General features: G+C 35.8%; 1 protein-coding gene across 2 annotated transcripts in view; it reads right to left on the bottom strand.

Annotated features, from left to right (window-relative positions):
* Positions 1 to 14,873, bottom strand: part of NEBL (nebulette) — a 384,316-nt gene that overhangs the window by 61,072 nt on the left and 308,371 nt on the right. The window contains exons 10-12 of one of the 2 annotated variants that reach the window (XM_023223238.1): positions 10,598 to 10,702; positions 8,467 to 8,574; positions 3,335 to 3,445 (exon numbers count right to left, since the gene is read on the bottom strand). The exons of the other annotated variant lie outside the window; for it this stretch is intronic. Of the exons in view, the coding sequence (XP_023079006.1) occupies positions 3,335 to 3,445; positions 8,467 to 8,574; positions 10,598 to 10,702 (324 nt within the window). The remainder of the gene's footprint in view (positions 1 to 3,334; positions 3,446 to 8,466; positions 8,575 to 10,597; positions 10,703 to 14,873) is intronic. 2 annotated transcript variants of the gene reach the window in all.

Genomic DNA, 14,873 nt, shown 5'->3' with positions numbered 1-14,873 from the left:
TAATAATTTGAATTTCACCCATTTGAATCTTATATTTTAAGTAGATCCAAATGCCTTCTATGAATACTTACATAAAACTTATTTTTCTCTGCTAATGAGTTGCTTGTTTTCTTACTTAATTGCATATGAAAATCATATATATCTTATTCCTATTCAACTAAGTTGCATTTATGATTAACTTGCCAGATGAAAGATTCTAGGGTTCATGTTACTTTCCCTTCATCCAATATAATTAAATTAGCCTGTCCTCTGCTCAACTAATAGCTTACTAGACATTGGAATGGGCTGTTTTATAATTTTGGAATGATCTGAGTCAAATGACCCAGGTGAAAGTCAGACCTCTTTCATTTATTTGGTGGTGTGACCTTCGGGAGGACTTTTAAGTAACTCAACCTTGATTTCCACAGTGGTGAAATGAAAATAAAAATACTTGTTCTACTAATGTCAAGGGGCAATGGGGGGAATCAAAGGAAATGAAGTATAAAATGATACTTTGAACACTCTAAATGCAATGTCAATGTAAAAACCACAGAGTAAAAAATGCAAAGTTCATTTGAAGCTAAATGCTTATACTTAGAAAGGGAAGTAATAATTTAATTAAGTCACCAAAAGTCCTCTTTTTCAAATTAGACAGGCTTTAACTATTTTTTAAGTTAATTTTTTAATTTTTAAAAAATTCTTATTGGAAGTTGACAATTTATGGTTGTATATACTTATGGGGTACAAAATTATGTCATAATTTACGAATACAATGTGGAATAATTAAATCAATCAAAATAATATATCCATTACCTCAAATATTTACTTTTTGTGGTGAGAACATTTGAAGTTTACTCTCTCAGCAATTTTGAAGTGCGCTATATACTAACTATCTTCACCACAATGTGCACTAGATCTCAAAAAAATTATTCCTCCCATTTAGAGGTTTTGAACTCTTTGACTATCACCTTCCCATTCCTCCCACCCTCCAGCCTCTGTAACCACCATTCTACTTTCTGCTTCTAAGACTTCAAGTGTTTTATATTTCACATAAAAGTGAGAATATGCAGGATTTGTCCTTCAGTGCCTGGCTTATTTCACCTGGCATCATAGTCATTATGAACTAAATGTTTCTCTCCACCAAAATACATATGTTGAAGCCCTAGCCCCCAGTGTGACCGTACTTGAAGGTGGGACCTTTGGAAGGTGATTAGGGTTAGATGGGATTGTGAGAGTGGGACTCCCTTGATAAGATTAATGTCTCTAAAGGAAGGAGGAAAAAGACCACAGTTCTATCCCTCTACTGAAGTCACAGCACAAAGGTGTCTGTCTGCAAGCCGGGAAGAGGGCCCTCTCTAAGAATCCCATCTGCCAGCACCTTGATCTTGGACTTGCCAGCTTCCAGAACTTTGAGGAAAGTCTGTTGGTTAAGTCACTCAATCTGTGGTATTTTGTTACAGCAGCCTGAACAGACCAATAGAATATAGTGTTCTGAGCCTTTTCCTACCCTGATGCGTGTATTCTGAATTAATACATTAAGACTCACTCCAAAACAGGAATAAAAGAAAAAGGCAATGGCACATAGTAAAGTCATTTATGAATCTCAAAATAGACTTTACATTGCCTTTTGTACATAAGTGATACAAAAAGATTCTCCTTTTAAAAAGTTCACATAAATAGCATATTTTTAAATGGAAGACAACGGTAGTAGGAAGTTGCCATTATTTGAAATTGTTTTAAAAATTATTATTAAACTTTTTTCTTCTTAAAAGCCTTATGGTCAAGCATTTCTCCTTTTTCTTCCCTTTTGTTTTTAGTTAACACATAATTGTACATATTTATGGGATACAGAGTGATATTTTAATATGCATACACAACATATAATGATCCAATCAGGGTAATTAGCATATCCATCACCTCAAACATGTATCATTTCTTTGTGTTGTGAACACTCAAAATCCTCTCTTCTAGCTTACTAAAAATATCCATTCAATTATAGTTAACCATATGCACCTTGTGGCGCTGCAGAACACCGGAGCTCATTCCTTTGTGTCTGTTAACCAACCTCTCCCGATCCTCTCCTCCTGCCACTGTGTCCTAGCTCTACCCTCTAGGAAGTTACCATTTGCTTAACCTTCAACTTCAAAAATTTTTATTAGGAACTAGAAGTGAGAAAAGATAGTGTAGCAAGAGAACTCTAAAAAAATTACATGTCTATTTCAGCACAATATATATTACAACACTGAATCACATTAAATTTCTAAAACCAGTTAAACGGTACGGCCAGTCAGCATTTGCTTATTAAAGAAGTTCATGATGATGTGCTCCTTCCTATAGGTAATTAATCTCAAATTTATTTCACTCGTCTAAGAGATTTCCTTCAGGAATAGTTTCCTCAGTTCAAAAATTCAAAATGAAATGAAATTTCATATATATATGTGTAATATATATTCCACTTACATATCACATAATATACATTATTATATTGTGTATAATATATATACATATACTACATTATAAACTACATTTATACTTAGGGAACACTTTCCCTTAATATAAAGAGCATGTAAGCAGATTTGGAAAATCTATGATCTACTTTTCGGCCACTTAAAAAACAAAGAAAAACTAGCTTTTAAAGGGGTGGACTACAGACATGATATTTTTAAGGTCTTAATGTTAAGAAAATTTAATATATTACTTATGAGCAAAAAGTGCACCATTACGTTTTTGGGGAAATTTTTGCAGAGAATAAAATAAAAAGTGGACATGAGTTCCTCTGTTCTACATGTTAAATATATTATTTTTCCATACTTAGAACACCAACTACTTATAAGTAATGCAGCATTTATCCAGACCTTCACTTGTGAGCATCTTATTTCTGATAACAAATGTCAAGAGAGGGAGAGAACTCTGGTCTTTTTCCTCCTTCCTTTAGAGACATTTGCTGCAGGAAAGCAACAGGAAAAGCTGGTTCTAAAATGTTTTTATAATAACTAAATTTGAAAGAATCAAGCTCTCTCCACCCATATTCAAAACATTTTTTTAAAAACTGCTATAAAACTATAAAACTATTTATAGAGCTTCTGAGCTACAACTAAAACAAAAAACCAGGCTGTTTTTCAAGTTTTCCCAGGAAATCTGGGCAATTTCTTCTTGCAACTTTAATTGGAAATGTTAACACACACACACTCGTTTTTAATGAAAATGCAAAATTTTGTTAGTGAAGATCAAAGTGAAAAAAAGAGTAATGCCTTAATATCTCAAACACTGAATTAGTAGAGAATTAGCTAAATATTTCCTGGCTTATTTCTTGACTTTTCTACGTGATATATAATAGTAAACACCAAGATCATACCTCCCTCAGAAGGTTGGTGATGTACTTTACATGTAAAAATTCTGGAGTCTTGTCTAAATCCAGTGATGACCTTCCTTTAATCTCCTTCTCAAAATCCTCTTTGTAAATTTTCTGTTAAATAAGACCACATAATTTTAAAGTCAGCAAATATCAGTGACCATTGAAAAGAGATTTGAACAAGAGTTCCCAAAACAAAAATGATGTTTTCTTAGGTAGTTCTACCACATAAGGGTCATCCTATCAACAGGGAAACAAGCTCAACTTTATCATAAATTTAAGAATTCTACCAAACAAAGGAGAATTATTAAGTGGCCTCTTCCTCTGGTAAATCAGAAAATTCTGAGTGAGGTTTCCTAACTTCTTACTAGTCTAGTATTAACATCAGCCCATTTTTCGGAGAAGAACCAACAAGACTGGCTATTTGACTGGATCCCCCAGTTGGTTTACTCCAAGGTGAGTGGATCTACTCACTGGGGGAAAATCTGGTGGCATGGAAGCCATTCAAACCACCATCAAACCCAAGCAGCATTAATGTTCATGTCCCCATCATCCTTCTTCATCAGACTTTTGCAAATTCAGGAAACACCACTTCTAAAATGTAATGATGATTGAGGGTTAGGGAGGGGGTTTCCCTTTAATGATTTTGGAGTTGAGAATATTTCTCTACCATCTATGGTGTTTGATATGAATGAAGTTGTGCTGTGAGGAGAATTTTATCTTGAACCTTATAACTGAACTCCTCCTTTAAGTGAGAGTTCACAACAAGAAATGAAAGGTGGACATGACGGTGATAGTGGGGGGCTTAGATTCAGACCACCATTAGCCCTTTTAACACACTCTGCCACTCTTTGGCTATGATTCTCTAAATTCTAACATTTGAACTACACATTTGAAAAATCAGTGATAATGCATGCTTTATGACTATAAAGACAGCTATAAACTATAAATAACAAAAATATCCATCCATGTGAAATATCTAGTAAACAAGGACCCAGATTTTACCAGCCAAATATTTTGTTCAAATTGCATCCCTGAAATGATAAAAATAAATAAATTCTGCCTGAAATTGTTATTCAGGCAAAATGAGAAGCTATTTCCAGGTTCATTATTTATTTATTCATTACAGAGATAGGTAATTGTATAAATAAATAATGTCTCCAAACCATGAAGGAGAATAAGAGAAACATGCTGTCTCCTCACTTAGCACACGTGTTCCACACAGCAGTCTAACGATGTGGACATAGCCACAAGGAGAGAAACAAAGGATGTTCTGAAAGTCTAGCAAAGCTAAATGAGCAGTTGCATTGAGAACATTCTGAACTAAAGAACTGAGATACAATGACCAAAAACAATGACTAGAAACTTTCCTCTTCCTTATGTGGAATTAGTAGAAATAACAGGCTGAATCTAGGGCATCTCCAGGCTAAAAAGGACTCTTTAAATGGTGAAATAGGAATATGTCTACGCATTCATGCATTCATTTACATCAGCTATTTCACTTCAAAAAGTGCTTCTGAAAAAAAAGTTATTTTACTGAAGTAAGTCATTAAGGGAAGTTAATTATGACTAGAAGTAGCCAAAATATATAGCTAGAAAAAAAAAAAAAAAAAAACACTTTTTGGGCATGCGTTTTGAAGAAAGCTGTATTTGTGAAATAAGACAACGAACTTTTCAAAGCCAGATTTAAAGGTTTCCTCCAGAAAACATACACATTAAACCTATACCTGGCATTGGAAGAAAGCATGATAAACTTAATTATAGGTCATAGCAAAGATACTAGTGGCTTTTCCTGGATGATAAATACTTAAGTTTACCTGTAAGAAGTTTCTCGAGAAACTCGTAGTCAAATCTACCTCTTAGGAATAAAAAACATCTCTAAGACAGATGATTCTCTTTGTACCTACTTCATCGGTCCTATATTTAAAAACATTTTTCACATCAAACTTTGTCTAAGATTTTTAGCTATTTTTCTAACCTTTAGCATATGAATTGGGTCCAAAGATACTTTCTATTGAAAGATTTCATTCTCCTCAAGAAATGATGGTTGAGCCTAAAAAAATCTAATAGTCAATGACTGTAATTAAAGGGAACATATGTCAGGGAAAACATGTCTCACTTGGCAAGAGTGAGAGAAGAAGTTGGGTAAAGAAAAGAGAGACTACCCTAAAATCCCAAATCATAAATTACTGTCATTTCTACTACAGAAACACAGTATTCAAATGCATTAATCATTAATTACAAGTTTCTGGATTTATCAGTGAAAGGAAAGTTATCCACGGTAGAAAAAAAAAAAAAATGTTAAGAAACTGCGCAACCAGAATGATAAAAAGGTGTTCAGCATGAACGTTGCTAGGGCTGAGGATCAAAGAAGAGGGGAGGGGGTAAAGGGAAAGGGGCAGGGGAGGGAACTGGAAGAGGAAGCCCAGCCTCAAATACTGATGCTGCCAGAAATGTCCTCAGAAAAGGAAAGTGATTTTTGATCCCTGTGTCTTTCAGTGAAAATTTGTTAACAACTTCATATTGTCTTAACCCATTGCCCTTTTGCCTCAAGAATACTCTTGTCCCTAGTCCTAATGTAACATTATAAACCTGTCTGTTCCATTAGAATTAGAGACAAGTTCTGTTTAGAAATAACTCCAAGAACAGTTTTTATATTTTATTTTCGCATTGCAAATCAGGTCCGATTTGCTTCAGCCTCAAAGAGCCTGTTTATGTAAAATTAAATCAGTGCCAGTGCTAGCAGCAAACTGCACTTTTTTTTTCTAAATGGGAAATGGGGTTAACCTTTCTCAGAAGACCCACTAAGCAAAAGCATTATGACAGCCCCTGAAAGTAGAAACGTTTCTCTGGGCTGTGGGTCAGTGACAACGGCCACATCATCTCTACAAAATGGGGACATTCATTGGGTGGCTCTACTCCACGCAAAAAGTACTGCTGCAGTAGAAGATAGTAAAGCAATGAAAAGAATATACAAAATACTTTATATAGTTTATACATGTTTACACACTATTATCTGAAGGCAGAAAAGGTATTCTAGGGAAATTTATTCCATTAAATGTAAATTTGTGTAGGGTTTCTGAATTTTGACCAAACTCACTAGTATCAATTCACTTAAAACAAATAACTAATTTAATCAAAACGGTTACTTGATATTTCTTTATCAGATTCTTCTTCATTGGCTTAAGAAGATATAAGACAGGAGTCCCCAGTCCTTAGACCATGGATCAATAACAACCTATGGCCAGTTAGTAACCCGGTTGCACAGCAGGCGGTGAGCGAGGGTGAGGGAGCATTCCTGCCTGAGCTCTGCCTCCTGTCAGATCAGTGGTGGCATTAGATTTTCATAGGAGTGCAAACCCTATTATGAACTGTGCATGCGAGGGATCTGGGTTGTGCACTCCTTATGAGAATCTAACTAAAGCCTGATGATCTAAGATAGAACAGTTTCATCCTAAAACAGTCCCCTCCACCACCACCACCACTTGCCAATCCATGGAAAAATTGTCTTCCATGAAACCAGTCCCTGTTGCCAAAAAGATTGGAGACAACTGAATAAGACATGAAAAATACTAGTAATTCTTTTTCCTTTTTGCTTGAAGAAGAAATTAAACAACTTTGTCTATTCAATAAATCGTGGTAATATCTGAATGCCTTTTCCCCAAGAAGATGAATTATAACATTTCAACAAATAGCACGGGTAATGCTTAGAAAATTCCTGAGAGTTTTTTGTCCACAAGTTATCATTTCTGCCTGTTTTGATGTTGTTATTGGGCAACAGAAAGGATCTTATTCATTAAGCATGCCTAGCATGAAGGTTGTATTGAACTGAGACCAGCATCCACTATTTCTGTCCCTTTGCATTAAGAACCCAGCTGCACCCACAAAACTTTGATATAGGCTGCAGATAAAACCTTGTGTGTCTGATCCTGAAAAGGTAGGAAGGAAAACACACACACATACACACACAAATAAGTCTCACTGGAACAGAGAAAAAAAAGTGTGGGGAATATCGAGATGTTACTTACCATAATCTTAGGTTGGGAATAAAGTAGGTAAGCTGAAAAAACTCTTAATTGTTAATTGAAAAAAAAATCAATCAAATATGTTGCTACGCTTTGAATGTGTCCCCACAAAGTTCGTGTGTTGAAAACTTAATCCCCAATGCAACAGTGTTGGGAGGTGGGAACTCTAAGAGGTGATTAGACCATAAGGGCTCTGCCTCATGAATGGATTGATGCCAATATCATGGGAATGGTTTTGTTATCATGGGGTTGGGATCCTGATAAAAGGATGAGTTTCCCATTCCCTCCTCTAAGGAGTGTGCAAGCACTCTGTCTTTCCACCTTCTGCCATGGGATGATGCAGCAAGAAGACCCTTGACAATGTGAACTCTTGGATTTTGAACTTCCCAGCCTCCAGAACTGAAAGAAATTAATCTCTGTTCTTTATAAATTGCCCAGTGTTTGGTATTCTGTTATAGCAACACAAAATGGACTAAAACATAAACTAAAGAGAAAACGGAATCATTCATGATTTTGACCAGCTCCTAAAACATTAACATTTACTGAATACATAATTTCATCTAAGACAATTTCAGTAGACACATTCTTAATCTACAGAGAACACCTTGCTAGCATCATTACTTGGAGGATTAAATGAGCTGACATATATAAGACTCTTAGCATATTACCTAGCATGTAGTAAGTATTTTAAAAATGTTCTATTTTCATTGGGAAAAAAGCGGGGGGGGGGGGCAGGCAAATAAAGCAACCAGCTATTCGTTTTTAGTTTTTATGAACTCATCATAGTTTTACATTAACATCTGAAAGGCAAAAGGTAAAATTAACATCTGAAAGTGTCAGTTATATAATCATAGAAAATTAGAACTGAGAGGAACTTTAAAAGCTCATCTAGCTTAAGATCCATATTCACCAATGAGAAAAGCTAAGGACCAGATAAACTCAATGTCCTAGACAGATCCCAGGCAGAGGGTGGCTGGGTCTAGAAAGCAGGTCCTTGAATCTGCCCAGAGCAGCACTCTTTCTTCTAGACCCACTGAACATTCTGTATCCTTTCAAATGACAAAACATCAAATTTACATTAAACAATTAATAACAAACCAATTGACTTACTTCACTTTGCATCTTTTGAGCCTCCTTTGAAGCATGATATGATGGTGTCTCAACAAATTCAAGCATTGGCTTTCCCTTATTTTTCTCATATTCTTCTTTGTATTTAACCTTCATTGGAAAAAGAAAAGCATATATAAATCGAGAGCCCTTATACAAACAGAGCAAAGTAAGACAAAATATATGTTCCAAACTAGTCATCTTGTCCTCTAAAATCATATTATTCTGGCCATTTAGGTTGATCACTGGGTTCCCTTTGGTTAATGACACACAAGGAAAGTAAACAGGTAATAGAAAATTTCCTAAAGGATAAAAATAATTTAGAACAACTAATGTAGTTCTAGGACCTGTATAAACTATTTTGTCAAATGGTTGGAATATATAGATATGTATCATATATATGGGGTTATATATGCATATGCAAATGGCATACACACATAGGTACTAAGTATGAGAAAGAGAGAGATCCCTGAGATCGCACTGATGTCTATGGTAAATCAAGAACAAGAAAGAAAATATGGGTATGATCCTCTGTTTTTCTGTCAAAGGGAAGATGATGTCCTCCAGGACTGTTGAATATTCTCATAGACACTGAGTAAAACGCTCACACAGACCTTATATGATTTATATCAATTTCGCTATGCAATATTTAATATCATATTATGAATTATTTAATTCAATTACAGTCAATCCTCATCTTACTTTGGTTTATAAAACGAGTGACATTTTTTATCTTCCAATAACAAAAAATAATATGTAAGCCATCAGAATGGTTGGCTTTTTAAGCAATATACTCTTTCAAATTAAACTCATAGAAGTTTTTATACTTCATTTCATTCAGAAATGCACTCTCAATAAAATTTGTTTAATAATTATCTATAAAATTATTTGTTATTAAAATAATAATGTTAATGATAATTCAACCCAAGAGAAATTTTTCAAACTTAGAACTTTATGAAACAGGAAATATGACACATTTTTAAATACCTATTTGTAGACATAATTTAGTTGCAAAGAGTATGATAGAGTGATCAATAAAAGTATTGGGAAGTATAATAGCATACACCACTAGGATAAAATTTTGTGAAATGGCCAGGCGCGGTGGCTCACACCTGTAATCCCAGCACTTTGGGAGGCCAAGTCGGGCGGATCACAAGGTCAGGAGTTCAAGACCAGCCTGGCCAACATAGTGAAACCCTGTCATTACTAAAAATACACACACAAAAAAAATTGCTGGGCATGGTGGCGGGCACCTGTAATCTCTGCTACTCAGGAGGCTGAGGCAGGAGAATCGCTTGAACCCAGGAGGCAGAGGTTGCAGTGAACCGAGATTGCGCCATTGCACTCCAGCCAGGGTGACAGTGCGAGATTCCATCTCAAACAAAAATTTTGTGAAATAAATGAAATGAAATAAGAAATTTTTAGAAATGATGTATATTTCCAAACTTAAAGGGGAACTGTTTTGTTTATTTTTAAAACCAATGAAGGTGAGTATGAAATTTTTATGGACTTTACATTCCACAGAATACATTTAAAAGAGTGATATAAAATTTTATCTTAACAGATGCTGGAACTGACATCTTTTGCAACTATTTAAGCTCAGAATTTTTTTAAAAATAGCAACTTTAAAGTATGCTAGAGAGAAGACTTTTTAAAGTTTATTCAGGGAGTACCTAGAATTTCATATTGGAAAAAATATTAATCAAGAATACATTAGTAAGACTGTATTCCCTTTTTAATAACACTTATAATTGAAATAAAAAATTATAATAAACCTTGTACCTGGAAAATTAATGTTACTGCTCAAAATGACAAGTCAAAACACTAGAAAAATTTAAATCATCATGTGGTTTGACCATAGTTTAATTAATTCCTACCTTGTAACTTTTTAATTATGTGAAGTAATGGTTATTTTACAAAATGCCTTTAGATTGAAATATGGTTCAAACTCCCCTGACCCCAATACATACATAGCAAATAGTGTTTGAGATTTTCAAAAGCAATGTTAACATTCTCAGGATTTATTCTTTTCTACAACTGTACATTCTCAGTTAAGATGCACGGCAGTGAGCGGCAGGCCTCAGGATGGTTGCGGCTTCCTGGCAGGGAGGGTAGGTGCTCAGCAAGTACGTACCTGACTTTGGAGGATGGCATTGCCTTTATGGTGCAGATGTTCCACAGCATCCGCATCAAAATGATACATTCCTTTGTTTTCCTCAAAGATCTTTTTATATTCTCGCTAAAATACAGAATGTGAAAATAAATTTAGAATCAAAGAGACTGATTAGAGCCATCAATACTTAGAAACGCAAACTGCATAATACAAGCCACCAAGAGCTGCAAAGCGTTGCCAAGTCCCCATCTGCAGGTGGCTGGCAGGTAGGAGGTTTCTGACACTGAGATACACAGACAATGCAAGACAGACCCACTCTAGGTCAGCATATGAAACACGCAAGAGAGGCAGAGGACAATTAACCGCAAACGTAATGTAAAGGATATTCACAACAACAGGGAGTGGCAACGGAAAGCTAGTGCTGGGACTCGTGGAAATAGGAAAAGTGGAGCAAAATAAAGACAATTTGTCTTGCTCTTATCGTATGACAGGAATATGTTTAACACTGTTCAAAAGGAGAGAAGGAAAGAAAAACAAAAAGAATAGAGGAAAAGAAACCCAGAGGCAAGGAATAAAAAAGTCCTATACAAAAAGACTCCACCACGAAGAAGACTGAGGGTCACAAGGAAAATGTAAGAGAAATAATTCAACTATTTTTCCTAAAAGAAAAGGGTAAAAGGTGCCCGGAAGAGAAATTGAGCAATCTGGGAACAGTCAGTTGAGTTTTTAAGGTGAAAAAATTGGAGGAAGGCTACTATTTAGACGTACAGAAAACAAGTTGAATTTGGAAGAGACTGAATTGAACAGGGATGCCAAGTCTGGCCACTGAAAGATGCTAAATGTAACAGGCAGCAACATGACAAAAATTGTTTCAATAGCAACCTAAGTGTCCATCAACAGATGAATGAATAAAGAAAATGTGGTACATATACACAATGGAATACTATTCAGCCACAAAATTGAATGAGATCCTGCCATTTGCAACAACATGGATGGAACTGGAGGTCATTATGTTAAGTGAAATAAGCCAGGCACAGAACAACAAATTTCACGTGTTCCCTCACTCATATGTGGGAGCTAAAATAGTTAGACTCCAGCTCTACAAAAAATAAAGAAATTAGCTGGGCATGATGGCATGCACCTATAGCCCCAGCTACTTGGGAGGCTGAACTTATGAAGACAGAGTAGAATGATGGTTACCAGCAGCTGGGAAGAGTGGACACCATCTCCTCAAGTGCAGATGGTTAAGGGGTGCAAAAATACAGTTAGAGAGAATGAGTTGAAGATCTAGTATTCAATGCCACAATAGGGTGACCATAGTTAACAATGATTTATTGTACATTTTAAAATAACTAAGAGTGGAATTGAAATGTTCCTAACTGAAAGAAATGACAAATGCTTGAATTGATGGATACCTCAATTATTCTGATTTGATCAATACACACTGTATGCCTGTATCAAAACATTACATTTACCCCATAAATGTATACAACCATTATGTATCAATAACAATTATAAATTAGAAAATTTTTTAAAGGATTATTTCACGATTTCTATCATTGGAGATTGGACACTTAGTTATTTTGCCTTATTTGGAAAAGACCTTTAGAAGTAAATGGTAGCTCTTAAAGACTCAAGGCTACAGAGACGTAAGAAGCTAAAGATAGTTGCTGATTAGGCAATGGGGTGCCAGTAAAAATGGCAATAGAGTGGAGGGATACAGAAACAGTATTTGAAAGGGAGCAGGAAAGAGCTGGCCATAAGGAAATTTGCATTTTGATCTTAGGGGATGCTCCAGGGATTTCAGAGTGAAACAGGAAGAAAGCCCAGTGCTAGGAATGGAACAGATGCCCAAGTGTCCTGCCACAAGAGAGCTGCCCCTTCATGTGAGACAAAGCAATAGTCCCCAGAGGGAGCCTGGCCTCAAGTGCTTCCAGTCAATTAGGAGGCTGCAATACATGTTCCCCCAAACCTAACCGGAATAAAATCAGGGAGGAAAGCACCCCCAGGAAGGTCATGAAAATGTTCATATAGTACTTTTTTTTTTTTTTTTTTTGGACAGGGTCTTGCTCTGTCACCCAGGCTGGAGTGCAGTGCAGTGGTGGGATCATGGCTCACTGCAACCTTGACCTCTGGGCTAAAGCAATCTTCTCATCTTAGCCTCCTGAGCAGCTGGAGGTATAGGTGCATGTCACCATGCCTAGCTAATTTCTTTATTTTTTTGTGGAGCTAGGGTCCCACTATGTTGCCCACGCTGGTCTCAAACTCCTGGCCTCCAGCCATCCTCCTGCCTTGGCCTCCCAAAATGCTGGGATTACAAACAGGAGCTATTGCACCCAGCCCACAGAATACATCTTGATTGAAGGAAACAAGTGATAAGTTTTGGCTCCTCTAATATTTTTTTAAAAAAGTCTTTTTTGGGATAGGCATGGTGGCTCCCACCCTTGGCTCCCAGATCAAGAGATCGAGACCATCCTTGGCCAACATGGTCAAACCCCATCTCTACTAAAAATACAAAATTAGCGGGACGTGGTGGTGTGCACCTGTAGTCCCAGATACTCAGGAGGCTGAGGCAGGAGAATCACTTGAACCTGGGAGGTGGAGATTGCAGTGAGCCGAGATCACGCCATTACATTCCAGCCTGAGACAGAGTGAGACTCCATCTTAAAAAAAAAAAACTGTTTTTTGTTTTTTTAACCAGTTAAAATCTGGAAAGAAAGAGAATAATATAGACTTTATAATCTGATTAGAAGTTATCTTGTACTACGTATTTATAAAATAATCATGAATGTAACAAACTACAACATAGTCCACTACTGAGTTAAAATCCACAACAGATACATATTAATATGTCTAAAATAATTAATATATACTGAAAAATTCAGTAAATATTGTTCCCAACACAATTATCCATTTTAGTTACAAAGAATTTCAGAAACTCCTATTTAAGAAAACAAAACTAAACAAAAAAAAAAACAAACAAGGAAAACTTATTTGAATTAAGATCTGCAAAAGAACTTTGAATACGTGTCTTTCCTTATATAACAGTCTCTGTTGCCTCCTAGTGGGAGATACACAGAGTTACACAAAATACACATTTCTTAATTTATGTAAAATTATAAAAGAAACTGAACACTACAAGAGGTCCATTTTCCAGGGGAAAATGTTTCCCAAAATTTTAATTAGGATGATTTTACACACTAATTAAGGCATTCATATTACTCTATAGAGTTTGGGTTAAAATAAAAGTAATTCTGACATTGCTAAAGACATCTAGGGGTCTTTAAAACAACAGCAACTATGACAAATGGATAATTTTGGCAGAATATCTCTTACTGAGCAATCTAATTCAATCTTTTATAAATCAACAAAATTCCAATTCTTTACATGAAAATGTTAATATAGGCTATTCTTTGTTTCTTCACAAATACTGGATAAAGGAGGCCATTCTAATATACAATAAAGTTGAGCAAATGTATACAGCATTATACAATGTATACAACTTCGTAAGTAGGCACTTCAAAAGGAACACATTTTTTAAGTCTTAAACTTTCTCTTCCATGAAGTAGTCATTCAATCACAATTTGTCTATGGGGAAAAAGAAATCTGTCCTCTAGGCAAAAACACCACCTAAATGAAGATCTAAACTTTATAAATGATATATGAAATAAGTAACATATGACTTTGTTGCGTTTTCTCTGTTGAAGAGATGATAGAAACAATTTACATTAGACTATACAAAATGGAGCCACGGGTGACTTAGGGTTGTCAGTTACAAGAGCTAGCGAAGTCAGGGTCCTGATGTACTATGGGTTGAAACAGCATCCAGGGTAGTGAAAGTCCCGCGGGACTGACCACCTGGGCAGTGCACCCAGATATTTTCATCAGAACATGAAGAACTCACCCTTTTCTCCTGGTTGCCTTGACCGAGAACACTGAAACCATGACAAGACTAAAAGCAATGTGTCAATGCAGTATAAATGCTGTTAGGAATTATTTTCAGAGAAAATACAGTTTAGACTAAGACAATTTTTCATGCTACTGAAGGCATACTAAAGACACTCTGGTCTGGCCTGCATAAAATAAAATAGCCCTGACTTGAGAACCTGAACTTCAAGTGGCTTTAATCTAACACAGATGAAGTAAGAGAAAGAAGAATGATAGAAAGGCCATTGTGCAGACACTTTGAAGTATAGTTGTATGCAGGAGATACTGGAAAGCAGCAAGAACCTCCTTTGCAGAGTGACAGCTCTGGTGGGATTTCTGCAAGCAAAGGAGTATTTTTCAACGAGTTAGT

The sequence above is a fragment of the Piliocolobus tephrosceles genome, chromosome 9, assembly GCF_002776525.5.
Source record: "Piliocolobus tephrosceles isolate RC106 chromosome 9, ASM277652v3, whole genome shotgun sequence".
NCBI classification, from domain to species: domain Eukaryota; kingdom Metazoa; phylum Chordata; class Mammalia; order Primates; family Cercopithecidae; genus Piliocolobus; species Piliocolobus tephrosceles.
The sequence above is the reverse complement of the archived record's forward strand: the minus strand, read 5'-3'. Positions and strand labels throughout refer to the sequence as shown.